This window comes from Cyclospora cayetanensis, unplaced genomic scaffold (assembly GCF_002999335.1).
Source record: "Cyclospora cayetanensis isolate NF1_C8 unplaced genomic scaffold, CcayRef3 CcayRef3_contig_198, whole genome shotgun sequence".
In the NCBI taxonomy this organism is placed as follows: Eukaryota; Apicomplexa; class Conoidasida; order Eucoccidiorida; family Eimeriidae; genus Cyclospora; species Cyclospora cayetanensis.
In genome coordinates this window covers 40,601-67,118 of record NW_020312145.1, presented here as the reverse complement: position 1 = coordinate 67,118, position 26,518 = coordinate 40,601, and the positions used below count along the sequence as shown (strand labels likewise).

At 53.2% G+C, this 26,518-nt stretch overlaps 5 protein-coding genes across 5 annotated transcripts; 2 read left to right on the top strand and 3 right to left on the bottom strand.

Annotated features, from left to right (window-relative positions):
- Positions 1-3,184: 3,184 nt before the first annotated feature.
- Positions 3,185-4,747, bottom strand: LOC34620065 (histone H3). The gene is made up of 3 exons (XM_026337644.1): positions 4,460-4,747; positions 4,183-4,277; positions 3,185-3,338 (listed from the first exon to the last, which is right to left on the bottom strand). Exons 1-3 carry the CDS (start codon positions 4,745-4,747, stop codon positions 3,185-3,187), a joined length of 537 nt encoding a protein of 178 aa, XP_026193429.1.
- An 803-nt stretch (positions 4,748-5,550) lies between these two features.
- Positions 5,551-7,579, bottom strand: LOC113147362. The gene is made up of 2 exons (XM_026337643.1): positions 5,879-7,579; positions 5,551-5,691 (listed from the first exon to the last, which is right to left on the bottom strand). Exons 1-2 carry the CDS (start codon positions 7,577-7,579, stop codon positions 5,551-5,553), a joined length of 1,842 nt encoding a protein of 613 aa, XP_026193428.1.
- A 2,624-nt stretch (positions 7,580-10,203) lies between these two features.
- LOC34620064 lies at positions 10,204-11,507 on the bottom strand. The gene is made up of 3 exons (XM_026337642.1): positions 11,401-11,507; positions 11,054-11,201; positions 10,204-10,755 (listed from the first exon to the last, which is right to left on the bottom strand). Exons 1-3 carry the CDS (start codon positions 11,505-11,507, stop codon positions 10,204-10,206), a joined length of 807 nt encoding a protein of 268 aa, XP_026193427.1.
- Positions 11,508-12,728: 1,221 nt separating this feature from the next.
- Positions 12,729-18,219, top strand: LOC34620063 (phosphoglycolate phosphatase 1B, chloroplastic). Its single transcript, XM_022733331.2, has 4 exons — positions 12,729-13,055; positions 13,443-14,021; positions 17,746-17,829; positions 18,106-18,219. Exons 1-4 carry the CDS (start codon positions 12,729-12,731, stop codon positions 18,217-18,219), a joined length of 1,104 nt encoding a protein of 367 aa, XP_022587791.2.
- An 830-nt stretch (positions 18,220-19,049) lies between these two features.
- On the top strand, positions 19,050-23,599 carry LOC34620060. The gene is given in 6 exon segments (XM_026337641.1): positions 19,050-19,118; positions 20,165-20,324; positions 20,494-20,631; positions 21,474-21,539; positions 21,783-22,826; positions 23,028-23,599. Coding segments are annotated over 6 exon segments (2,049 nt in total).
- Positions 23,600-26,518: the final 2,919 nt, after the last annotated feature.

Genomic DNA, 26,518 nt, shown 5'->3' with positions numbered 1-26,518 from the left:
CAGCTGCGCTGCAATCGAAACTTCCCTTGACGAAGCCGAGAAGCAACAGCGGCGATACGTGGCACTCCTGAATGGCCTTAGAGGCAGACTAGAAACGGCGGAGACTGACGCTCACACCCTCAGAACTGAGAAAGCAGCACTTTCCCAGAAAGTACTGGGTATGTATGCGCTTGACGCATGTGCAGTTCCGCGCATGTTCTCTAGCTTCCGCAGCTTGCACACATGCATGCATGGGCTGCATAGGACAGGCACCTTCTGTCAATGCTTGACGGGGGCTGACGTAATTTGAGCTGACTGTCTCATGAGGAGTCTCCTTCCCCTACACGCACATCTGCTTGCTTGCGCCTTCTCTATGTATTGCTTTCTGTTGGCTTTCGGATGTGGATAATGCTACAGATCAGCAGCGGAAGCTCGAAGCTCTTAAGCGGCTGAGCCTCTCTGCGCAGGCGGGAGGAACGGCTACTGCCGAGGTAGATTTTTTGCACCGCATCCTGCGCAGCTGCGTGCAACTGCTGAAAGCTTTTCCCACGCATGCGTTGGATGCACGACAGACCGCGGGGCTTGTGCGTGGAAGCCTCTGCACGCCTGTTTTTGCTGGCATGTCTGTTGCCTGGGGGGTGCCTTTGCATTTTCAGATTGAAGCGTTACGGGCGATAATATGGAAGCAGCAGCTAGAGCTGCAGCAGTTACACCTGAAGAGCGCTGAAGCCGTCGATTCAGCAGCGTCTACCGGCGGCTTCTTCCGCAAGCTCGAGCACCAGCAGCAGCAGCAGCTGCTGCTGCTCGCTCAGCAGCAGCAGCGTCAAAAACAACAGGATGGCGCAGCTGCAGCGGAGGGAAAAACATCGGCGGAGGGCCTTAGACTTGTGGAAGAGTTTCAGTAGGTTCACACACACACAGGAAACAGCTCTCCTCTAGAGCAGTAGCAGAGTGCTGCTGCTGCTGCGTTCAGATCAATCGAGGGAGGGAGAGACTGGTAGCATCTTCTTGAACTGCTTTTCGCGAATCCGATGTAACCAATGCTGCATGTGCTCGTGCTTTAGGGCCTTCGAGACGGCGTTGCTGCGGCACTGTTTTGCTGTTCCTCTGTGGGAACCTTCTGCCTCGCCTGAAGAAAACAAACACCGCATGCAACGCTACAAGGCAGAGCATGACGCCCTCTGCATGCAAGCGAGTGCACTAAGCAAAAAAATGGAAAGACACGTCTCGGGCCTGTGCGTCGACAGCTGTCTTGCTGCGATGAGGCGGGATGTCATGCCGCTGCTCTATCCTCTTTTGCTGCTCATGCGGCTGCTGTCAGGGCTGTAACTAGCATGCATCTGCTCGTGATGTATGTATTTATGCATCCATGTATGTATTTATGCATATATGGATGCATGGATGTGTGTATTTACCCATGTATGCATATAGGCATGTATACATGTATGTATGTATGGATGCATGGATGTGTGTATTTACCCATGTATGCATCTAGGCATGTATATATGTATGTATGGATGGATGTATGTGTGTATTTACCAATGTATGTATGCATGGATTTGTGTATTTATCCATGTATGCATCTAGGCATATATATACATATTTATATATGTATAATATGTATGTATGTATGCATGAATGCATGTTCTTTGTGTGTGTATATATCCGTTTGCTGCTGCAGCACGGCGGAGGCGCAGCTCTCCGGATTTGGTGATCACGCAAGTGCAGGCACATCCCACTTCTTGCGATGCTTTACGAGCCTGAAGGACTTGGCATTCAATAATCAGTCACCCCACGGACAGCAGCAACAGAGCCAGCTGCAGCAGCTGCAAACGCATGCACCGTTGCAGCCAGCGATGCGCATCCATCTCAAGGGACTGCCACCGTGGTTGCTTCCCTCTGCAGATGCTGCAAAGGAAGCTGCCGCAGCAACAGCTCCTCCAGGGGCAGAAGGAGTCGTATTGCCCTCTGAGGCTCAGATAGCCAAGCCGAGGGACGTCGCTGCTGGTGCAGCCGCAGCAACATGCAGCGCGGCAGCAACGGCAGCACAAAAAATGACGATGAAACTCATCGTCACAGATGACCAGCTCACGAAGCTGTACAAGCGCATTGCTGGCATCTGAGGGGGCCCTGTGCCCGACTTAACCCGCCGTTTCATCTCCGCCGTCCCAGCCTACTTGTATGCCCCTTGTCTAATTTAAATGTGCATGGTGAAATTAGACTGACTGATTCCCCACTACGCCAGTGGTCCCTTAGAGCCCCCAAGTGAGACATATCTGTCTGTGAGGCGGCCTCTGACCTCTTTCTACGCATAGCAGTGCCGTACAGAAGGTGCTCATCACGAGTCTTCCCAGGCACTCCTCAATGCCGCTGGATTGTGCCAATGTAGTTGTTCAATCAATGTTCGGTTTGGGGGTGTCTCCCTGTCGAGACTCGCAAAAGTCGAAGCTCGGCAGGGAGGGCAAGGCAGGGGCCTCGTGGAGCCTTGCCGCGGGAGTTGCGCGAGGTGTAGATGGGCAGAGTTCTTTTGCAGGAGATCGCGTAGAAGAGACAGGTGTAGGCAAAGAAGGAAGGCAGGGAGGCTTGACGACGGCAGACCGAGCGGCAAAGTGGGGGGCAGACGTTCGGGGAAAGGCAGTAGCGTGTGCGCGCACGGCAGGCAGGCAGGTTGGCTAGTACATTTTCTAACAGGGCACAGAAACTCTTCTCTTGTTCTTGCACGAGCTCGTGCATCCTAAAAGTATCTATATATGCCTGGTAAAGGGGGGCAAAGAGTTGCCGGCGCCAGCTGAGGGGGAAGTGACGTGCCTAGTGGGGGGTGTATATTTTATTGCAATGGGGGGAAGAGCAAACACTTGTGCAAAGCGTAGAAGCAGCAGGAAAGAGCACCGAAATAACAAGGGCTCTCACGTCACCTTGCACCACATACGCACTTCGCAGCAGCTACCGAGCAGCAGGAACAAAAGTGCTAGCATCTGTTGGTTGTGAACGTCAATACAATGGCGTGTTGTCTTGTGAAAAGCTCCCGTCCGACAAAACGTTGTAGGGTGTGAGAAGTCTATGAACACGCGTATAATATATATATAGAAAGAGGTTTTTCATGCACGAACTAGAGGCCCTAAGCCCTAGCAGTCGTCTCCCCAGATGCGAGTGCTTCTGGGGGGTTGTGCTACCCAATCCTACAGTGTCGGATTGCATGCAGCTTTTACGTGTGTCTGATCCTCCGGGCAAGGTGGAGGTCTTTTGGCATGAGGGTGACGCGTCCCGCATGCAGCGCACACAAATTGGAGTCCTCAAGCAGCCCCGTGACAAATGCTTCTGCTGCGCACTGTATGGCCTCAAGAGCCGCCGAGGTGAACCTGCGCAGAAGCGCACGCGGAGACAAGCGGTGGGCTGGTCTTGACACGTTCCTTGCAGGATTCAAGATGAAAGGTTGGCAAGAAAACAAAACGAAACAAGCTGGGGAAAAGGTGAAAAGCAGCAGAATGGGAAAAAGGAGGGGAAAAGGCATACATATGCATGTACACGTGCATGGATACAGACGAGACAAGACAGCCCAATACTCGTGATTTTCAAAGGGCACATCCTAAAGACAACGCCCTCTAAGAGATATGCATATGTGGGCAGCATGAGGATTTCGGTACAGTGACGGACGAATGCATTCATGCAAATACACACCATTCTATATCTAGCTATCCGGGATGGTCGGCAGGCAAAGACTAGATGTGCAGATCCTTTCTCCATCAAACAAAAGTTATTAAACACACACCTCTAGCTGTGTGTGTGTATGTGTGTATGTGTATGTGTATGTGTATGTGTGTGTATGTGTGTGCGTGCATGTGTGTGCGTGTGTGTGTGTATGTGTATGCAAGAAAAGCCACGGTTTCATACATTCGAGGGGGTCGTAAGACTGTGATGATTCGAGGAGGGAGGGCAGACTGGGAAGATAATAAGGCAAAGAAACGGCGAAACGGAAGAGGATAGTGGCAGGTACAGCGCCGTGAATTATGGAAGCCTCATGCAAAACAGTGCGGGCCTAAAGTTCGAGTCCATGGGGCTTTTGAAAATAAGGCAGCAACGCCGGTGGCATGAGAACGCCGCTTAGACCCATCTATTGCATGCAGCGTGACGAGTGTAGCCGAAAGCGAGAGCGCTTGCGCAGCCGCGTCAAGTCTCAACTCGTGATTTCAAGAATTTCCTTGCCTGTACATTCCAAAGTATGGAGGCGTAAATTTTTGAGCGACTTCGCGCACCAGACGGAAGAAAGGAGCCCTAGGAATCAGCAACTCCGTGCTGTTCTGCAAAGCACACAACACCCACAGCCTAACTTCGCACTCTCAGTGATCTCGAATCTCGCGATGCCACAATCAAGGGCCCGACTCAGCGCAAGCTACGGAGGCGCCGCCGCCGCATGCAAAATGTCAACTACTGCATGCAGCTCGGAACTGCGGGAAGCATGGCCTAGTCGTTACGCCCTTACCCTGTATCTGAGGATCTCTTTAAGCGCTTTGACCCCCGGGTGTGGGCGCGGTCGGTGCCCTATGCCGACTTGCCTGCTGCCAGGGGCGCCTCCAAGGGGCCCCCCAGAGGAGGGGCCCCCCGAGGGTGGCTGGGATTTGCCGCTAGGCGTTGACGGCGAAGACGCGGCGCTGTCACTATCGGGGCTGATGGGGGAGGAAGCAGATGGTCTCCTGCGCAGTTGCTGGACCTGCTGCCGCTTGGGGTTACCCACACCCTTGCGGGTGGGTTTGTTTTTGATGCGCGCCATCCAGCTGAGGCCTTGAAATCTAAGGCTCACCGGTTGCTGTTGCACCCATTTCCGAGGGGGCCCCTCGAAAGAACAAGACAGCAAAGCCCCTCCACGCGGTGGGCCCCCGAGGGCTCTGCGGTGGAATTATGGAGGGAGGTTTCTGCAGATACTAGGACACAGGAAACAGTTGAAATAAAACAAATTCTTGATCGAAAATTTTAAATGTGCGAGAGGCTGCGGCCACAGCTTCGCGGTGTAGCGACACCGCAAAGTTGCACTGGGCTGGGACGGTAGGTGGCTGCGGTGTTTCTGGCTGGAGGCGTTCTGTGCATTGCACTGCTGCCCGGCCATTTAGTTTACATTTAAACTTCATATTCGTGGCATTCCGTATGCCGCCTTCCTCTCGCGCTGTTGCGCGGCAACGGGGCCCCCCTCCCCCCGACATGAAACCGCCTACGCTGCCGCTGAAGCAGCAGCGTCAAGCGCAACGATAAGGTTACACAGAAAAAAAGCTTGGTCTTGAACTGCGCTTGCTTCCACGAGCAGCATATACGGAGGCAGTCTAGCTCAAAGGGTTCAAGCGCTGCACACTTGCGACATTCATGACCCTATTCTCCTGAAAGACCCCCAACCCTAAGGGCCTGTGCTTTGCAGCTTTAAGCACTCTGAGGCAACTCGCCTACGTCAGGCAGCAGCAGGCCCAACCTGTGCACATCCACGGCATCAGTCCACCCGAAAACAAAATTTTGATCCCCCTACTTTCGACACTCTCCTTCCAAGCATCGAGCCTTGACATACCACGTGCCATTTTCCCCGTCAGCTCACCGTTTGAAAGCCCCAGAGAGCTCGGCTTTCTCTTGAGGAAGCAGGAAAGGAGATTGTAACAGCAGCAGCCGCTTGCTGCAGAGATGCAGAACCAACCGATCCACTTCCGCAAGCACTTGGCCATCTGCAAAAACACGCTAAACCACAAGTTCAAAACCCTTTTAGGGCTTTAAGGGGCTCTTCTACAACAAACTCGCTAGAGAGAGAGACACTGCTCATGGGTATATGTATATATATATGCTTTATCTGGAAGGGCTAGAGTTGGGCTGCAGGTGCTTAGGCTTAGGTACTCAGAGACGTCTCCTCGAGGGCAAGACAGGAGGCCGCCTTTAACGCCGCAGCGAACGAGAAGAGAGACACATAGGCGGATATATCGAATCTGCTTCTGCTGCTAGTACTGCAGGATGCTGCATCGCTTTCGAGGAGGTCGTGAAGGCGGCCCATGAAAGGCAAAAGCCAACTGCTGTGCAAAATAAGACATTTTGCTGCTACTTGTGTTAAAGCAGCTTCTGCTGTATCCCCTGCGCTTCCTGCCGCTGGCGCTCCTGATTGCGCTGCCACCTCTTTTCCTGCTGCAGCAGGCTTCGCTGCCAAAAGCAGCAGCACCAAATCGATGACTAACAGCGCCTCGCTCTCCCTAAGGCTGCTGCCTCGGCCGTTCCCTAGCTCCCACTGCAGCAGCTCAAAAGCCCCCTGCAGCAGCAAAGGTGGTCGGCACTCAAAAGAGGCAGAGGATGTCTCCCCACTAGCAAGAGCGGTGCTATAGCGCAGCACCTCTAGGCTCAGAAGGGCCTTGCACACGGCACACAACCCCTGTATGCCAAATAGCGTCTTTCGTAGCTGCTGTTGGTTGTGTCTCGGGAGAAGGGTACTCTCTAAGGATCTCTGGGGAGAAGAGGCGTGAGATCCTTTATGTAAGGCTTCCAAGGAGGGAAGAGGCCCACTAGGCGCCTCTTCTGTAGCTGTTTCAGCTGTTGTCTCAGTTATTCCTGCTGCTGTTGCTGCCAATCGTGCAATGAGCACAGCAGCATCTCTGGCTAGCGGCAGCTGCGGGCTACCCATAGCCGCGGCACTGACAAGGAGCGCTGCTGCCGTTGGTGCATCTGCTACGGCTTTTGATGCTTCGTATCCTGCTGTTTTTGCTGCTGCGAGTTGATGCTGCAACAGCTGCCGCGCCCTGCTCGCGAGCGCCTCCCTTACTCCTGCGATGATAGGAGTGGTGCTTTCGTGCAGAAGCAGCTGCGAGGCAAGGTTCCCTAAAGCCTGCATAGACACAGCAACCTGCTGGAGGTTGAGGGAGGGAAGGATCTGTTGCTGCCGCTGCAGCAGTATTAGCAGTAGCTCGCGCTCCTCTTCCCAGTCGCTTTCTCGTCGTATAGCACTATCGTATCGCTCCACAAGAATGTCTGGTGTATTGGCTGCGGCTGAGACACGACTGCCGTTCTTGCTACTGCTGCTGGCAAGCGCATGCAGCTCAATGGTGACTGCAGCTGCATTCAGCTTGGGGCCCCTCCTAAAGAGGCCGGCCCTTTTCGTTTGTTGTTGCGACGCTGTAGCAAGGGCACTTCGAGCAAGCGTAGACGGCAGCAGCTGCAGCACAGCAGCAGGCAGCTCCTCGCGCTGCTGCTGCTCCTGATGCTTCTGTTTCTGCAGCACCTGCATCCGCTGCAGCTGCGGGTGGCATCCCCATGGGAAGGTCTCTACTTCTTGAGCCGCTGGGGAGATCTCCATGCCTTCCTCTGAGGAGGCGAGCTGTAGCGAAGCTAGCTCCCCCGCGGCTTGTAGAGGAGAGTCTGAAGCCTTCTCATACCCCCAAGGAGCCGCAGGTTTCAAGCTTCCTGCAGAAGAAGCCGACGGGAGCTTTCGCGCGGCTGGCAAAGAGGCGAAGCAAGCGCAGGCAATCCAGGGGCCCCCCAGAAGTCTTGCAGGACTAAGGCACTGTCCTATGGGAAGCGGGAGGGCATGCAGAGTACAGGGAGTAGTCCACCTCCTGCATCCTGTTGCGGCTTTTGCGCGGGGTATCATTGGCATGCACGAGCACATGAGCGTCTATTTCCGCCAAAGGTAATTATGCTGCCAAATTCTAAGCCCCAGTACCAAGGTCCTCAGAGAACCCTCCCTCCTGCAGCCGAATACACTTTGAAGCGTCGGCGCAGGTGCCTTCGCAGGACCTCTTCACGGCACGTCTCGAGGGAAGGACAGGAAGCAGGAAGCTGTTGGTCTACAGCTACAACGCACGTTTTAAATTAAGATTTAATTTTCAAGGTGCAAGTAAAGCCCTAAAACGCTTTTGCGCGCACAGAAGAAGCAGGCCTCTGGCTCCCCCCTCTAGCAGCCTTCGCTGGTTACCCGAAACCTCGGGGTCTTTTTCTTGAACTCAATAGAGGCACAAGAGGCATCCCATTCATGTTTCCCGTTGAACGCAAATCCTTCCAGTATGCGCCACATGTTTAATGCAAGAAAATAGAATCCGTGCTCAAAGTCCTTGGCCAGAGTACCTTCCCGTCAACGTAATTCTCCATGACCTGCTACGCATCAACATTCTCAAGCTACACTCCATTTAATCGTCAATCACGAAGTGATTGCGGGGCTTTCTTGGGCCTGAGGCTTGTTTAAGTGCTTATAAGGCGAGCATATCCCCCTCAGTGGGACTTGCGTGTCCAACGCACCCGCAGGCATACATTTGAAACTCTCCCCCTGAACACCAGAGGAGAACCTAAATTACTTACCTGAAGAATACAAACTCAGACACTGCGAGCCCAAAATCTGACTGCAGTGCATGCCGTGTAATCGCGGATGAGTATAGGTAGCGGGCTTTGTAAGCATCAACACACATCAACTCAGACTTCGAAAACAATTGTCTGGCTGGCGTATCTGTCTATACAGATATACATTTTTACTGCAGAGTACTGTAAACTCAATACAAAAAGGCGCGAGATTGTGTGCGTATGTGCGCGAGCCTCGACGCCTCTAGCTGTGAATGCTCGGAATGTTTAGAGAGTGCAGTAACTCACACACTAGCTGTCCCCCTCTTCTCATGCAGGGAACTCTGAGGGGCTCTTCAAGGGGAATAAGGGAGGTCTTTGGAAAGCTCTGCTTGACTTATGATCTGGTTTGTAATGAAGCGTGTCACAGCATAAACCCACGAGAGTGGTTCTCTATGGCCGGTTGAACCATAGGAATCCTTGCAGGTAGACGGATTGCTACGCACCCTTAGAGCTACCACAAATATGCTCTTCCCTTTAATCAGCGTGTGCCAAGGGACATTGGCCTCTCCTCACCTTACAAGTACGAAGCGAGGTTCATCTCCCACGAGCTGGTGAAACCTTTAGTTACTTGCTCATGCTTTCGGGGGTCGTTATCTCCCTGTTTTCGAAACTTCATCTACGCATCCACAAACGTTTTGTCGGCTGGCAACCCGTGCTTTGAGCAGTCGTGGAGCTAGTGCTTTCACATTGTGCTTTGGCAACGCCTCTATCTACGACCGAGGCCATGGAGGCGTGGTGCCCCATCATAAACTTTAATGGGTGTGAGTGCTTTTCAACGGTTTAGATGTAGTGTGAGCCATCGTCGATGTACACAGTCATCGTACCTTCTTATGAGGCTTATGAAACACCGTTTTACATGCCGTTGCACTTTAGCTGGGGATTAAGCAGTCCAAACGACACACAGAAATGCTCTCTACACTTCCGGGTGAGAGACGCTGTTCTTCGGCTACACGGGGAAAGATGGGGATTTGAAAGAGAGTATCTGTGAAGCTGAAGATCTAGTTGACTCTTTATTTATGTAACTTGTCAAGTAGTTCGTTAACATGAGGTAGGGTGATCTCTGCTTTAAAGGGATGTTGTACAGGGGCTTTGAGGTCAGCGCTTTTGATATGATCCTGCCGTGGCACTAAAAAGAAAGGGCCTCTCCTTAGACCTATGGAGAGAATATACTTAGCCATCTGTGCTTTTTCACTTGCATGTGCATGTGTAGGCCGTGTGAGTGGATATAATCCTACACTGACTTCGTGCACAAGTGCAGACGCCTGATATTGTATATATATCTGTATGTAATTAAACTATGTTTTCGTCGAAGCAGTCAGAAAGACAAGCAACAGCTGCGTATACTTGTAGAGTAATGCAAATTTTTGATTGTGCATCTGTCTACGTACCCCAGCTGTGACCCTTGAAATTTTCGTCTTGTGGAACAGACCTAGGTAGCTTTCTGTGCAAGAGCAAAATTATCCTCCCATATATGATTCTTTGGAAGTTCTTCTAAGTTTTTCATGCCAGATCAAAGAAATATATATGTATGTTATATATACCGAGCGCATTGTTATATACATGTTTTTATAGGTCTATCAACTCCACACGCCCCCACGCCAGCACATCCTATTACGGGGTATAGTGTCAGCAGCTAGATGCAACACGGCGAATTTATTATGTCTCGTTGCTGTGCAGCGGTGGCTGTGGTTGCATCTGCTCATGCAGGGCTGGTGCCGCAGAAGACCTTTGGGTGCTAACACTATTCTTGGAAAAGTAGGAGCGTAGCCTTCAAATAACATCCTTTGCACCAAACGAATGACTGGCCTCTGCGCAATATCCAGTACCCGCTATCGCTGCTCCCCCCTCTCCTGCACCATCCATTGCAGATACATCCCGGGTTTAGTCGTGGCCTAGGAGAGAAGTGGTATCGTGATCATCAGCCTGTTCCCTGTCTCCTCGCCCCATTTCGAGCTGCTTCTTCTTGAAGCTGTGGCTCTTTCTGCCCTTGCTGCAGCAATGGTCATGGTGACCTAGTCTGTGCTTAAGTCTATGGGACAAGAAGTTGCTGCACAGCAGCAATCCAGCGCCTATTAGTGAAACAAGGGTGTGGTGCGTGCTGACCAAACGTAGCACTACAGCATACCACTGCTGGTCTGTTTCCTCGTGGGCCTCCTGCTGCCCCTGCGTCGCATCTTGCTGTTCCTCCTCCTTCTGATTCTGCTCTAGATGCTGCTCATGATGGCTGTGGCTTGGAGACTCCTGCTTCTGCGATGCAGCAGCAGGTAAATGCATGTGTTCGTGCCCGTGATCGTGGAAGCTGCATCCAGCGTGTGCAACGAGCACCAGAAACAACCCCGCAACTCCCATCAGCAGTAGCCGCCTCTTTCGGAGCTGAATATAGTTTGCAGCTACAGCAAAGCCGCCGAGGGGCAGCACCACATACATTGCCACCTGCACACACACATGCGTAGGCGCAGATGAGCGGACAGCGCCATGAGTCGTACAGACACGGAGTGGGCTGATCAGCTAGACAGCCACTTCAAGGACACACTTCATGTGCAAGGGGCAAGGGTGTAGGCAGTCAAAGGAAGAGTTCGCGGCAGAGACTGACTGCACTGCATGTCCAGCCAGCCAGTGCTGCCACAGGCGGAGCTACTCAAGACCACATAGAAAAACATCCAGCTGGCCACGTATGTATGTGTACGTGAGCAATTTTGTACAGATCGGGAAGATAAAGGGTGAGGTATACCCATCGAGAGGCGGTGTGTATGGCTTCGAGGTGCTGTGTGTCGGCTACAAAGCCTGCCAAAGGAATCGCTGCCGTGAGCAGCGGTAGCAGAGTGCAGTCAAGGGCACATAGAATTGCCGCGAAATTGCTCCATTCAGACAGCCCCCATCTACGCCACACGCCACACACAGAAAGGTCCCCTAAAAATTCACACAGGGGAAGTCTAGTGGGCTTTGAATCGACAGGATTGTCAGTCAGGAACCAGTCCTCCACATTTGGCTATGGCCACTACAACTGAATTTCCTGGAGCAGCGTGTGCTACACTTTGAGAAGCTGGAAACCTCACTTCGTGATATTCAAGCTATGACGGTGGGAGTGCTACAAGAGTGCGCAAAACAGATGCAGCACAGCACTCATAACTCTCCCCACGCACAGCATGAAGCTTCTGCCCCCGTGTAAAAGAACCCCTCTGCATCAGAGTATTTGTGACGGCGCGTGCAGGAAATGGGGCTTTGCATTGGGAATATGGGGAGAATGACCTGGGAATCGCAGTGTTCATGCATTTTGCGATGTCGCTTCGTGACGATGGGAAGGGGTGTGCTGAGCTTGTTTGATTTTCCTGGAGGACTGGTGGCCACCTGTCTGCCTATGTCGTACCAAGTGCGTGAGTGCAGCGGCAGGAATAACTGCCGGTGCTGTTGCTGAGCCAGCGAGTGCAGCAATGGACCTGGGAAAGTCAGCGGCGCTGGTTGCGGCTGCCGCCGTTGCAAGAGCGATAAGGAATCATGGGTATACGTACAAAGAGAAGCGGCTGCAGCAACAAAGGCGGGGTGAACACTCGCCGCAAGAGCAGCGGCAGCAGTCGTAGAGCGGAACGCTTCAGCAGCAGACCGCACAGGCCAAGTGCAAAGTCCACGAGAGGAAGCCCGCTGCCTTCTCCCGCGAATACAAGCCCGAAGCATCTGATGGGCCGGCTCTCTGGCTAGTCCAGCCCACAAGTATCCGTTTGATGCATCCACCAAGTCAACTTTCTACACCGTACACCGATGGTCATTCAAAACACTGGCGATGAGAGGCCGATGCCACACACCGAAGCCAAGACGCCGCAGTGCATCAAACTAAAATGGCACGCAAAACTCTAAGAAACTGTCTACATTCGGATCGCGCCAAAAGCTGTAGGCACGGCGTCATGAAAAATCAACCATTACAAGCGACGACCCATCCGCAGCCCCGCAACGCAGCGCCTGCATTTTAGACCTTCAGTCCATAGTTTTAAAGGAAATATTGCTGCAAAACTACTAGAATCATCATGTGCACGGTTTATTTGTAGGGACTTTCTGGAGGAGTGGGCGCATTTAGCCTCTCTGTAAATGCACGAAGATGCGCGGATGAAGCGCCAGGCCACATGAGTTATGCTATGCGGGTTCTTCCTTTGTTTTTCGATAAGGAACCACCATCGTCGCGCTTTAGAGTGCAAGAGCGTTGTGATCAGTTTTGAATTGTGCGCGTACCCGCTTACGGTATGGGGTGTAGCGCATTACGCTGCTCGACCGGGGTGTGAGTGGGCCTGTGGATCATCTGTGCACATCGCATTTTCACTACCCTACTGCAAACCCCCAGCCATCTCCGTGAAGCCACAAGCTTCCACACGCGCAGGTCGAGCCTTCACACACTCTGAACAAACTTGCCTGTGAAGATGTCTGCCTTGGCTCTTACAGACGCGAGGGCATTTGCGGCGTCGTTGGATGCAGAAATCCGCTCTCTCTCCAACTTGGGGTACAAAGTCTTAGACACACCGGAGCACAGCCTATCTCTGCTTCTCGAGCAGTATGAGGCGTTCGTATTTGACATCGACGGGGTGCTGCTTTGGGGGTCGGCAGCGCTGGCGGCCGTCGGGGACGCCGTACAGCAGCTGAGGCGTCAAGAAAAAAGGCTCGTGTTTCTCACGAACACTGCTGCGAAAAGCAGAAGAAGCTGCGCAGAGGGGCTGCGTAGGGCCGGCATCGAGGTTTACGAAGAAGAGGTCAGTAAGGACGCTAGGCAGGCATACCAACCTACTATGAGGCGTGTTTCAGGGAGCTGGAGACTACAGAGTGGTCCAAGACTTAGCGAGAGAGAGAGATACATATATATATGTATATCTATATAGTGAGGGGAAACTAGGTATAGGTGTGCAGAAAGAGATGCCAAATATGGAGGCGCCAACGCCTGTGGCAGGCCGTGCACGTGACAGGAAAGCAGCAGCAACAGCAAAGTCTGCGGCATCATAGGGGGAGAATTCCCTCGACAACTCTTTTTTGTGTCAAATCGAATTTGGTCTCCTGCGGCACGCCTCGAGCGTCCTTTCTAAAACAGGAAAAGCCCGAAAATTTTGGCTCTATAGAAGGAGTGTACGCGTGTATGTCTTCAGGTGATTACCATGGCGTATGCAGCGGCAGTGTTCGTTAGAGAGGCGCATCCGGAGGCTTCCGTGGCCTTTGGCATAGGAGAGGCTGCAATGAAGGAGGAGTTTGCTGCTTCGGGCATCCTGTTGCTGTATGCGAAGCCCCAAGGGGAGCCAGAGCGGCAACACGTACAGCAGTTGGAGGGGCCGTTGCTCACTGCAGACACTGTTGAGCACTCCTCGACTGCGAAAAAATGCAATGGGTGTAGCGGCATGCAAGAGCAACAGGAAATTGCAGCCGCGGCGGGCGGTGCCATAATCGAGGACTGCCTAGATCCCCGAGTGAGTGCCGTTGTTGTTGGATGGGACAGGGCTTTCGACTATCACAAAATGGCACTTGCCTGCCTGTATCTTCAGCAAAAAAAGCCTTCCTTGCAGCAGCACGCAGAACGGCAGGGGCATCTCAAAGAGGAGAGAGACGCAGAACTGGGGAATCTGCCTTTTGTGGCAACCAACCGTGATGCGTACAACCGGATCAATGGGCTGCGTCACCCCGCAAACGGTGCTCAGTTAGCGGCTATCGAGGCCGTAGTGGGGCGGCAAGCAGTGTGCGTGGGAAAAGAATCGGCGTGGCTAGCCAAGTGGTTGCCCACACACCTGAATCTGAACCCTCAAAAGACACTAGTGGTAGGCGATAGGCTGGACACAGACATGCGATTCGCTGCTAACATTGGGGCCGCCTCACTCCTGGTGCTGACCGGCTGCACCACCCCACAGCAGCTGGAAACCTTAGGCGCTGATAAACCCCTCGCGCCCACCTACATTATCCCCCACGTGGGACAGCTAGCTGATGGATTCAAGCAATAGCCATGCCCCCCCAGCTAGCTCTCTGTTCGCTTTGGCTTGCTCCATGGGAATCACAGACTTTAGGGACCGGCCGCGCTGGCTTAGAGATGCCTTGCGGCCACCTAGGGACCCACCACGCCCAACCGAAGACGTGCGAGGCTCTTTGTTTGAGTACAATTCCTGTTGCGCTCCTCCCTCAAGCGCAGTCGTTTAGACCTTCTATGGGTGTTATGAACTTGGCGGAACAGGGCACCGCGTCTGCCTGACCAAGTCTATTGTACGCTCGCTGCTCCCTAGATGGCTTAAAGTTACCAGCGACTAGCCAGTGTTCAAACGAAGCGAAGCACAGTTCAACCTATATGGCAGTCTCAGCAAACTTGAAGACGTTAAATCGACGCATTTTTTAGTAGAGCTACATGCACCACCAAGGTGTTCTCTGCACTTTAGGCAGCGGAGAGTGTGACACAATGGCACTTTTCTACTGCGCTGCTACGAAGTCACTTCCTTTGCTCTATGACCAGATTGGCCAGGGCGGAGCGAGCTGTGATTGCTACTTCTACTCTTCGACAATCCCAACGAACGGTTTTGAGACTCTCTGAGAGCCGCAACAGACTGCTTCGCTGGCGAACCGGCAGAACTTTTACGCGATATTCCTGCCTGCTCTTCCGCCGCTTGATGTTGTTGCGAGGTGCTTCGCTGTCTCTGGACCTGTCGGAGTGCTGCTCCATTAGCCCTCCCGTTGGTCCGCTTCCCAGCGGCAGCCTTGCCCGCTGGCTGGTTGCTGCCTCCTGCCGCTGCTGAGGCCTCTTCTTCCTTCTTAAACTTGGGTAGGGGCCTCAGGTGCCACACACCCTGCCCCTCGCGGATCTCCCGCAGCCGTTGCAGCAGCAGCTTGTCCTCCTGCAGCAGCCCCCTTTCGAAAGACTCTCTCTTGGCTGTCCTCTGCAGCAACTCCAGCTCGGTCTTCTCTGCCTCAGCACGAACCTGTGTCACAGCAACAAGAGACAGCAGCGAGTTCCACGCCGTAAGGCACAGACACCGCCCCCCGCCGTGCTGCAAGGCGGAGCTGCTTTCTGGATTTTGGGAGACGAAGACTGCGTCCGATTCAGCAAGAGCAAGGTCAGGAACAGCATCATCAGGAACCACATCATGCGGTAGTTGATACACACCCTGGCGGCAAGTTTGTGATCGTCGCCGTTCTTGATGCGCTGAGCCATGAACTTAGCTTCTGCTGCCCGCTGAAGCTGCCCTCTGTCGCTGGCGCGCTGCTCGAGAGACAGCCCAGGGGGTTCCAACAAGGGGACTGAGCCAAACTGCAGTTTGTGGGGCCGGCGGGCCTCTGCAGCAAGCGGAGGCACATGCATGCGCAGATAGCACACGTGGATGCAGACATTCAGGCAGTCAGCTGAGGAAAGACTCCTCCAAAGAAGGAGTAGAGAGCACCGCCACTGCCCAGCAGAGACCGAGGTCAGGTTTTTTCAGAAATGGGGCAGATTTATGGGTAAACTGGAGCAGGGGTCATCTGACTGCATAGCGGCAAAATGCGACCACAACGTTAAATATAAAGCGAACTGAAAGTACCACAGCAAGTGGCACCCATACAAAATGCCTTACAGAGAGCACAGTCAAGCCCCCCATCCATCTGATACCCATTTATGAAGTACGTGAAGAAGCGCATTTGATATGAAGGAGCTTTCTGAAATAGCAACGTCTACGCCTCGCTACCTGTCTTTGTGAGGGAAATCCCCAGTATGGCGTCGCGGACGAGCATTTCGGTTATGCTCATTGCATAGGGAGGATCCTTGTCCCTGAACCACAGAAGCAAAAGTTGTAAACCCTTGCACTTGTTCTAGACCCAGAGTGTAGGTACGCCAGGAACACCGCTTGTCGTGTATCTTCTGATGAAGGGAAACGCTGTGAAACTCTACAGCCCAACTCCGAGCTTGACAGCATATGCCGGAAACTCCCTCCCTCTTACGTGCAGATTTCTACAAAGCTCGTCTCCTTGGAGGCCCATTCTGAGGGATCGGCATCGCCGAGGTACTTGGCAAATACAGAGACAAACGTTTCAAACCTGTGCGCAGTAAGCATTAGCATTTTATTGTGTTGGAAAGTCAGTGTGGCCTGCGCTCCCCCGAGTCGCTTGTTTCTGGGTGGTGTTTTGTATGCCAGCGAGAACATCTCAGGCCATGCCCCTAGTTGAAGGGTGGTGTGGTGTGTCAGGCACTGACGTCATTTTAAGGTCGTCCGTCGCCCTTTCGTTGGCGATGAGGTGAGACTCGACGAGCCTCACAGAATTCAGCATAGCTCGCAGCTTCTGCTCCCCCGCGCGGGTCTGCAGCCGGATACACCCAGGTACGACGAAGGTTTGAGAGCTGCGCATTGACACACTTTCACGCACAATAATCACAGTCTCGTTTTTCCACGAACTGAAAGCCGGCGAGGAACACGGGCCAGCCGGCCAAATATCGAGATGTGGACTCGTGCCTACCACTTCTAGCAGCTCGTCTCTGTTCCTGAAGACCTTTCCCAGCCATTTCTGCCACTGGGGCTTCTCCTCACTCCCCTTCTCGCGTTTTCGTTTGATTCCAAATATTTCAAAGAGCCGCTCATCCCTCTGCAGAACCCAAGAGAAATCCTTTGTGCGGAGCCAGCCGGAATCGTCTGAACATCCGCGATTGAATGCCTCCCATAAGAGACAGAGATTCTCGGTCTCCTTCTCGGTCCTTCCTCCCACTTTCTGCTGCAGCAAAGTGTCGTAGCGCCTCTTTATCAACTCAACCTCCTTGGCTCCCTTCCTCTCTAGCTGCCTTGTCTTTGTATTCAGTACCAGCGTAGAGGACTCGGACGCTCTCGAGGACTCTGGTTTCGCTGCTGCCGCTGCCGCTGCCGCTGCATCTGCCTCGGCCCGAAGAATTGCCTCCTCCCGACTCTCTCTACAGGGGACTGGTGCGTTTGGCGGTCTCAGGGGCTCAACAGCTTGTGGCTGCCGATACAGCTGGAATCTGCACTTTTCCGACACCCCCGCCCAGTATTGTGCGCTCAGCGGCTCTCCTTCAATCTCCCCGAACTTAACCCTCCTTTCCCTCAGTCCTCGCTCCTTTCTCCATCTTTGGAGGCTTCCAGCATCAGAGGCGGACCCCCAAATGCTTTCCACCGTGCTGTGCAAAGTTTGCTGATTGGCTTTGAAAGAGTCCCCACTGCAGCTGCCGTGGCTGTCACTCAAAGAGCCTCCATGGACCCCTAACCGCCCTGTAGAAAAAGGCAAAACCAAGTCGTTTGCTGGAGGTTCTTCTATCTGGGCTGCCAAGGGGTCCCTTGTACCTCGGAGCGTTTGCGCAGTGTAGATCTGGCCAGGAACGAGGCCTACCCGTAGCGGCGATGATTTGGACATTGTGTCTTTGGAATCACGTTAAAAACAATGAAGAAAACAGTAAATATGGGCATAAAAAGCCGGAGAAAACACATTTATGCCAAGCAATAGCACAGCCGCGTGGGCAAACTGCCCATGCAGCACAGGAGACACCGAGTACAGTTCACGGACTTTGTTGTCACTCTTAAGGTTCAAGTGGAACTCACTAAAACAGGATAAAAGGCTACGATTACGCCCCTGAAGTCGAACTTTTGGAGCTTTGAGCTTAAGATAATTTGCAGGCTCCAAGGCGGTAGCGGTCTGGCCTGGCCCCCGCCCGCCTGAACCCGTCCTTCCCATGAGCTTTCCGTGCATTTCCTAGCAAAGAAGGAAGATCATATCAATGGTTAATTTAACTTAATGTTTACTGGTTTTTTATTTGCTTGTCTACCGAGGTAAATGCATCAAGCGGCGGCAAAGATGCCCTTTTAGGGAACGCCATTGGCCTCTTTCCCAGACCTGAGATGGTTCAATTCGAATATTTGGACGCCCGCTAATGTTGATACCACTGCCGACGCACTCAACTATGGCATTATACCCACTTAGAAGCACTGTAAGTGGGCCTAATTCGATTTGTTGGGGCTAAAATTGGCTGTTAGCACTCTTGGGAGTGCCACTGTTGCTGTACTAATCTTTCCGAGAGAGCCAAAACGGCCCCCCAACCGCTGGACATAATCTGAAGGCTGTGCTTGCTGTCTGCTTCGCAGTTTCCAGTGAGCGGTACAGCTGTAACTCAAAGCTTATCCACACAAAGTGAACGGACCAGCAGCTGCGCACCCCTGCCTGCGTGGCTCCTCAGACTCAAAGGGAATCATCACTGCAGTGGCCTGGATCAGACGAGTACCCTGTGAGTGCAGCTGCATGCATACATTATACGTAAGCAAGCCGCTGGAAGAATACTTGTGCGCAGGGAGCACGTCTAGAAGTTGAGTCTTGAGGGGGGCCAGGGTCGGCAGGCGTCCCTTGCTGCAGGCTCTTCTCCGCATTGTCTTCAGCACACAACTGCACAAACGCCATCTCCAAAAAAAGTCTTTTACACTGGATCCGCACACCTACCTCCCTATGTTGCGGTTTCTTGACTCTGCGACTGTTGACATTGTACTTGCCTTTATCGGGATGAGCTATAACTGGTGTTGGCTGTGTGGTATGACTCTCCACTCGTTGCATATAGGGTGCTCCATGCAAAATATTGTGATCGATAAATTCTCTAGTATGGCCATTCTTAGGGTGTCATGAAAACTTCTTGGCGCTTGCCGTATGAAAGTTCCACTGCTCTTTGGGGGACCGTTTCCGCCTCGTATGCTCGTGTGTGGCCTTGCTAGGCCGCATACATCTATTCTTCATCGAAAGCGCTTATTGCTACGGCTGCAGTCATAATGAGGTATGAGGCCAGCGGAGTTGGGGAGGCTGTCGTCCCTGTGCCTTCGATGGACGTTGGTGGTACAGTGTGGGGCTAATGCGCAATCCCAGAACAGGGGACTGGACACAGAAGGTAAAAGGGAGAAGCGGAGGAAAAGACTCCAAATAGCTTTAGAGGGCACACCCATACATTGCAGAAAGAACAGGCATTGTAGGGGACCGAGTCCATGCGCGTAATCCTTTTAGTGACCTCTCGCAGCAGCTATAGGTCTTGCTGTGTCAATTAAAGCTTCCGTGGCTTTTGTTTTCCTTGATACCTGACTCCAAAGCAGCCCCATAAATGAACAACTTTCGGTCAAAGGGGCACAAAAACCCATTTACGCCTGATACTTTCTGCTAACAAGAGGCCCAGTATGTGACTTCGCTGTCGCTGTCAACCCTTTCCAGTAAAACTCGATCCCGTTTGCCTCTTACCCCAAAGGAACGGCTTACAGGTTGCCTGTCTTACTATGTTGAGGCTCCAAGTGCATACTCGAACAGTGCAAATAAACAACACTAGCAGAGGGCAGCCCACCCGGCGCATCCCGCAGGGTCACCTAAGGGCCCCTTCCCGGTCCACGCTCTGTTTGTTGCAAATCGGAGCATTTCTCTTGCTTCATTTTGTAGATTTCACTGGAAGTTTAAGGTTGATTTAGTACAGTCAAAGGATCTCCTCATAGTCGCAGACTGAGCAGTTCCACTAGGGGGCCCTGCAATGGCGGTGCAGTGGGTCAGGGCGGTCCTGGGGCCGCTGCGCCTGCTCTGGCAGATCAGCGTATTCTGCCACGAGACTGATGCCCCCCTTGGTTCTCAAAAAAAAGAATTTAAATCGACAAGGTAAAAAAGGAACATAGGAGTATCACACTGAGGCCGTCCTTCTCCCCGCGCGCGACCACGGAACCCTTATCCTTTCTCGAAGGTCACTCTCGCGAGTCTCCACCCAGCAAGCAGAAACGCTGCTTTCATAGGGGGCCTTGGTGGCCCTTAAGGGCCCACATGCGCCCCAATAGGCCTCTCTTAGGTTTTTCGGGGTACCCCTATGGGGGAAGCCTCTCCCTGGAAAGGCGATCTCGATGTCTGCTAACCTCCGAAGGGCGTACAAGGAGCCCTCACAGCAGGACAAGAATTAGAATCATTCAACAATGAAAGACGATGGAAGCCAGTCTCGGCAGAGGGTTGTGCCCTCGAGCGTGTTGTGCCCGAAGACAAGAGAAACTGGAAGCAGACGCAGACTGCCGCGTTGCATCTACCAGGCGAATCACTACGACTCATTTGGTGCGTAGGAGCGTGGCAGACACGTGGCCCTTGCATGCCTTGTCGTTGTTCCTCGCTGCCTCCTTTCCGCTTTAATGTTGCTTCCTTTTTCCTGGGGTCTCTCTGTCTATTCATGCGTCTCGATCTGCTTCGGCTGTCTCCCCGAAGAGCTGCCCACGCCTCTGCACTCGGCTGCCTTCTCCCTGGACACCCCGGCTTTGGCTGTCTCCTTGGACGGCGGGGGACTTATCTTCTTCGACCTGTGCGCTGCCAACACGGCAGTTGCCGCAGCGCCGGAGCACGTTGGTGAGTCCGTGCAAAAGAGGAAGGAAAGCGGTAGGGGCAGTCCTCCTCGCAGCAAACCAGGCATGCACGCGCGCTAATCCTACGGCTGCAATACCATTGCGACGCATGCCGCAGAAGTCGCATGTTCAGAGGCACTGAAGAGCGGCAACGCTAGCAGCTGCGGCAGTCACAGCGGCACCTGCTGCTAGGCCTCCCCTGTACACTATTTGCGCTCAGGCCGAGTGAGGCTTGTGTGCTTTGGACCCACGAATTCCTTTGGAGACTCCACGCTTTATGGAGCTTGCGAGGTGACTGCCTTGCTGCTGCTGCTGCTTTTTCTGATGCTGCAGATGCCGTTACTCCTTGTGCTGCTGCTTCTGCTGCTGCCATTTTAGCAGTCTCCTAGAGTACATAAGCTTCTCTTTTATGTGAACGCCCCTGATACCCTCGTGAGGGCCCTTGCACACATCTTGTCTTTTGAAGGCTGCTGGTGCTGCTCTTGAGGCCTACTGTTGAGCGCTTTTCTGATTGACGCAGGATGGTACGATCCGTCGCTGGGTCCTTCGAGGCTTTGAAGACCTTGTGGAAATTGAATCCAGTCCGTTCACACAAATGCGGCACTTAAGAGGGCGTGCATGTTCAAGAGACGTTCTGCGCCTTGCTCGTGGGGCCCTTTGACCGCTTCCTGAGAAGCCTTCAGTACACTTTGACGCACCTGTGCTTTGCGCAAGGTTTTGCAAGCTTCACGGCCTTTCTCTCTCGGGGACGAACCAAGGGTGACGGGCTGCTTTCTCTGAGTTGTGCCTAAGTGGTGTAAAAAAAAAAAATCTGCTGCTGCTCCGGTGCTTTTGCTGCCGCCGCAGTTCCCTTCAAAGAGGAAGTGGTGTCTCTGTTTCTCAGTCATTCGGGCCGCTCTGTAGTGGCAGTAGGTAAGAGCTAGAACCGAGGTTGTGAGGTGATATTAAGCAGCAATGCTGCGTCGGCAGCGTGTTTTGCCGGTCTCTTTCTAAAAAAGAGCAGTAGCCATTACATCGCATCCTCTAGAGAGGATACGTCCCATTTGCTTCTCTTCCTCGCTCTACTGCATCTCTGCTTCCTTTGCTGCTCACGTTCCCCAGCCCACTTCTAACCCAGTGTAGTTTCCCCCTTTTTGTCTCCTCGTAATGGCTAAGGGCGCGTCGGTCTCGTGATGGTTGCCAGCACGCTTTACTCGGAGTGTCTACAGTACACACGACTGCAGTGGCCAGCGAGGCCGCATGATGGCTTCAGCTGCCCTGTTGCGCCGTCTCATGAAAACCCGAACAGCAGCTGCTACGGCAACAGCTGCAGATTCGACCAGCATTGGTGTTCGCGTCGGAGCTGCGAAGTGGCGGAGGCCCAGGTCTCTCATGCTGAATCTGCCCACACATCCCCCAGTGCAATCGGCACTGAAGTCTCGGCATGTGTTTTGCTGGCGGATGTCTTGCTGCATCCCAGAGCGCCGGAAAGTGCAGACATCTTCTACGTGGCAATTACGTCGCCAACGCATGGATTGATGGTCCTCAACATTATCTTGAGCGAGCCTGAGTACACGCACGAGTTCTCCGCCTCCCTACTCCTCACTAGACACCTTCCCGGCTGCTTCTCCGGCCTCAGTGCAACAACCGCGCCACTGCCCGAAGGACTCCTCTTTCCAGCAGACCAGCAGCAGCAACAGCCGCCACAGCAGCTGCCACGACAGCAATCGCAGGTGCTGCGGAATGAGGGGCTGTTGTCGCTTGATTCTCTGGCATCCGTGGAGCTGAGGGGCACGTACCTGACCCGTGTAGAGGAAGCTTCCCGCGAGGACCTTTCGACGTATGCGGGAACTAATGTACTTTTTTTGGCATGTCTGTCACCGCGTTCCAGGCTGTTGACTCTCGTATGTCTCATTCCTAATGCTTACGAGTACCCGGGTTGCGATGTGCATGCAACAGTCGTAGAGCTAGCACCCATGGGAGACCTCGGGGGGCCTCCAGAAGAACTCTCTGGGGCCCCTTGGCCGCGTCATGGGGGCCTCGTGCTGACCTGGTTGGGGGGCGAAGGAGAGGCAACCGACTTGGGAGCTGTCGCCGAGGACGAAGAGGGAGAAATAGAGAGAGAAACCGAAGAGGCACTCCTCAGCAAACAAAGGGAGTGCTGCCGACGCTACAGGAGACTCCTCTGTGTTGGGGCCTCTACGAGCTCCGTCTTTGTTTATGAGATCTCGTTCTACAGGTCTCCCGGTGACTCCCCCACCAGCACCACCAAAGCAAGCGTGGCAGCGGAGCAACCGGGAGAGCAGAGAAGGAAACTTGTACCAAACCTGCGCTTTAGGCTGAGGCTAGTATACAGGTTGGATGGTAACCGAGGTAGCGGGCAGCTTCTGGTAGTTCCCCCCAGCATTGTGGGTGGCCGACGAGTCCTCGCCTGCAGCAGTGGCCCCCACCTGCTGAACCTCTTTGAATTTACGCTTCTACCCAATCCCGACCTCTTTGCGCTGCCTCCTGAGAGCGCCTCGGCTACAGAAACGGCTGGAGAAAATGATGCAGGGGCCCTCAGCCGCCAGCAGCAAGCAGCCTTTGATGCGGAGCACCACGCAGCAGCAAGCACGCAATACATCGCGCACCTGCAAGCCGCCTTCTCTAATGCGGCTGCCGCTGGTGCGGTTGCCAGGTCGCAGCAAGCAGCAGCCGAACCACAAAATTCAAGCGTCGTTGTGCATCACAACGCAGAACTTCAAATGCAGCACCTCATGCAGCCGTCTCTTCGGGAAGCGGCATCAGGAGGAGCATCAGAAAATCCGCAGCAGGACGCAGCCCTTAAGCGGCAGATCGAACAGATCACCGCTGACCTGGAGGCTTGCACTCTGAACAATCGGCAGCTGGAGCGTATGCAGCAACAGCAACTGCGGCAACAGGCCGACAGCCGACCCCCCTGGAATAGCCGTTTCTCTGTCAAGGGATCAGAGTATGACCACCTTTTTGCGTGAGGCACGAGCAAGCAGCACTCTTACTGCGTCGCAATCAAGGCATCAGCGGTGCCAGGTAGCTCTTAAGGCCAAAGTGAATCTGCATAATCACTAGAGAGGGCACTGCTGCTGCTGCCGCACATCAGTTTAGGTGGTGGATCAGCTACTGCTGCCTCGTTCAATAGGCATCCATTCGCCGGCGTTGTCAACGTTTTAAGCGGGGTCATGAAGATTCAGGTAGCTGCATAATCTATCCAGGTGTACTAAAAGCATGAACAAGCACCCCTGCAGGTAACGAAGAGTCTGATCTACGCGGCCGCTGGTCAGGGTGCCCCACACCTCACTTTGTTTTAGCATGAAGGCCACAGAGATACGGGCAACACAGCTAGTTAGAACGAGGGATTGGGGAACTTATAAAATCTGATGGGGAACCCGTGCCCATGGGGGCATAGCGCAGAAAAGGCATTTGGCATTGACGAAGAGGAGTACAAGTGAAGAGAGCCACAGACATACACACGAACAACGGCGAAGGCGCACTTAGGGTCTCACAAAAGCACAGTACAGTGGTAGAGAGGGGATGAGAGACAGCAGGACAGAGACCTATGGGGAGAGAAGTGAAGTGGAGACGTGGGAGATAGAGAGAGAGAGTTGCACGAAAAGTTGCACGCCCCCATTTCCTCCAGCCTTTTTTCCCATCCCCAGCATTGAAGCGGAGAATAGCTGAGAGCAGTAGCTTCCCCAGCTTTTATGCAACGCTGTTGAAGGCCTTTCCTATGGCTAAGTTCCACAGGGCAGGCCGGGTCCACCTGGACCCCATACTCCCAAGCGCCTACTGGGGGGCCTCTGGGAAACTCCGCAGTGCTTACAGAAAGTTCTGTTAAATCGTATGTGCTGCTGCGCACATAAAAGGGTAGGCAACCTCAAGGCCGATCACAGGCAAGAGAAAAGTGTAGAGCGTTCGGGTGAACTGGCGTGTCGCTGGCACTCCCTGCGGACAATTCTTGCCTTAAAATCACGTGGCCCGCTAGCTCTTCAGCGCCGGCATGGTGCTGAGTAGAAGGTCGTATCTTTCAAAGTAGCGAAACGCACAACGGATGTGATAGTACGGAATAGCGCACACAGGGAGAATCGTGGGGAAGTAGGCCACAGAGATGGGTGGCTGAGGACTACAGAGACTGACACAAAAAGTGGCAACAGCAGAGCTACAGCAGAGCTGGGATTCACACTACGGAGAAACGCATTAAGAATATTCCAAGCATCAAGGGAATGAAGCTGTTTTGGACCAAGCGGTTTTATGCTGCGGTTATTTGCATGTCGCTGGTGGTCCGGCTCGGTACCTGCTGGAGGAACCAGGAAAGACAGGCTCCAATTTTCTCGAGCACAGCCCCAATGCATATCCAATTCTCACGCTAGTACTTAATCTGGTGCTTTGAGTTGCTCTTGCCGACTCTAATGCTCCTGTTGTGAGCCACAAGTTGAACCCCACTTCTCCAGCTTGCTTAAAAGCGTATGTAAGCTTCGTTCGGGTGTTCTGCAAGCATGCGAAGGCAGGTGACAGAATAAGCCAGCTGTATAGCACAGAGTTTCATTTTAGCCTTCGCGCTGCAGGGTATCGATATTGCACAGTCAGCTAAAGGGCCCCCACTGCTTTTGCTCTCCGCTCTCTTTGGTTATGCTATGGCATCTTGAGATACTTGTGCTATCATCCAACATTTTGTATTGAGGGCGTTAAAGTACCCTTTAGAGCTAAGGATTTGGGATTGTGGGGCAATAAGTTCACTGCACTGCCACAGGGTCCGTAGCCCTAGTGGACAGGATTTCCTTCACACACGCTGGAGAGAGCCACAGCAGTACAAAAATCAAGGAATCAGGGCTGCATGCAGGAAACTCGATATTGCTAGGTTTTAGCAGCAGTGATTCTGGCGATACACCCGACCGCTCTGAAACGTTCTGGTGAGGCAACTGGGTAAACATTCATATTGTGTGTACAAGTGCATCCTTGCCTGCACTTTTTTTGTGTCTGAACATGTTCCTAGTGAAATTAGTTTAGGTTTCTATGAGTTACTCTGCACTTGAACACTCGATTAGCATTCATTTCAATGTCACGGACAGCTGCGCGCTTCGAGGGCCTACACTGGTTTTTGGACTGCAGAGCTCTATGGGTGCGCCGGACAGCTCCAGCCTTTAGATGACAGATCCCTGATACAAGGTAGATTCGATACTTTTGCTTGCGTTAAATCGAAAACCACTTCGCACCATACATGGGATCGCTAATTCAAATCTTTTGGTACTGGTTTCGGCCAAGCAACTGACGCGGCAGACATTTTCCACGCAGCATCTAGTCAATGCTAAGGCAGCAGCACCAGCAGCACCAGCGACACAGAGAAGCACTGACGCAACATGGATCCGCACAGCTACGAAGACTGGTGAGAGTTGCACGGCACTACAGTGCTTTCTCCACCTCACCCCTGGCGAGGCACCCTAGAGCAATACGCAGGGTTCGCCCAAGGGGGCACCATAAGGCACCATAGCTTGATCCTCAAAGAACGAAGCACACATCAAGGGAGGACCGTTGTAGGTTACCCTCACCTTCTGCTATTGCACCTTCGACGTCTTCTGACGAGGAGCTCGCCAGATCCCCGACAGATGCCTTATCGTTGGTATCCAGGAGGCTCCGCTCATCAGGGCCAGCTTCTGTCGAAACGCGAAATCTTGCACGATGCCAGCGGCGGTTCGAGGAGGTCGTCCAAAATTAGGGGTCTCCGACAGAGCATCTTGAGGCGCGGGAGACGGCGGGCTTTAGGGGTCCCAAGGATCTGACGGCCTGGCTGGAGGGATGGTAGAGGCGTCTAGAGCGACTAAAGTATATAAGAATATGCTTACGTAGCTCTGAACGTCAGCTTAATTATCTTCAGAGATGACGGCAGTCCATTAACAAAA

What these genes read in the sequence shown, in the direction of transcription:
- LOC113147362 (XM_026337643.1), bottom strand. Translation starts at nt 7,579, where the DNA reads ATGATACCCCGCGCAAAAGCCGCAACAGGATGCAGGAGGTGGACTACT. An exon ending in TCGCTGCGGCGTTAAAGGCG is followed by an intron (nt 5,692 to 5,878) that starts GCCTCCTGTCTT and finishes CTTGTGGTTTAG; the next exon opens with CGTGTTTTTGCAGATGGCCA.
- LOC34620065 (XM_026337644.1), bottom strand. Translation starts at nt 4,747, where the DNA reads ATGGCGCGCATCAAAAACAAACCCACCCGCAAGGGTGTGGGTAACCCC. An exon ending in AAGAGATCCTCAGATACAGG is followed by an intron (nt 4,278 to 4,459) that starts GTAAGGGCGTAA and finishes TGTGCTTTGCAG; the next exon opens with AACAGCACGGAGTTGCTGAT. An exon ending in CCATACTTTGGAATGTACAG is followed by an intron (nt 3,339 to 4,182) that starts GCAAGGAAATTC and finishes GCTTCTGCGCAG; the next exon opens with GTTCACCTCGGCGGCTCTTG.
- LOC34620063 (XM_022733331.2), top strand. Translation starts at nt 12,729, where the DNA reads ATGTCTGCCTTGGCTCTTACAGACGCGAGGGCATTTGCGGCGTCGTTG. An exon ending in TCGAGGTTTACGAAGAAGAG is followed by an intron (nt 13,056 to 13,442) that starts GTCAGTAAGGAC and finishes GTATGTCTTCAG; the next exon opens with GTGATTACCATGGCGTATGC. An exon ending in TTGTCACTCTTAAGGTTCAA is followed by an intron (nt 17,830 to 18,105) that starts GTGGAACTCACT and finishes ATGCCCTTTTAG; the next exon opens with GGAACGCCATTGGCCTCTTT.
- LOC34620064 (XM_026337642.1), bottom strand. Translation starts at nt 11,507, where the DNA reads ATGCAGAGGGGTTCTTTTACACGGGGGCAGAAGCTTCATGCTGTGCGT. An exon ending in ACTCTTGTAGCACTCCCACC is followed by an intron (nt 11,202 to 11,400) that starts GTCATAGCTTGA and finishes CGTGTGGCGTAG; the next exon opens with ATGGGGGCTGTCTGAATGGA. An exon ending in TACACACCGCCTCTCGATGG is followed by an intron (nt 10,756 to 11,053) that starts GTATACCTCACC and finishes GTGTGTGTGCAG; the next exon opens with GTGGCAATGTATGTGGTGCT.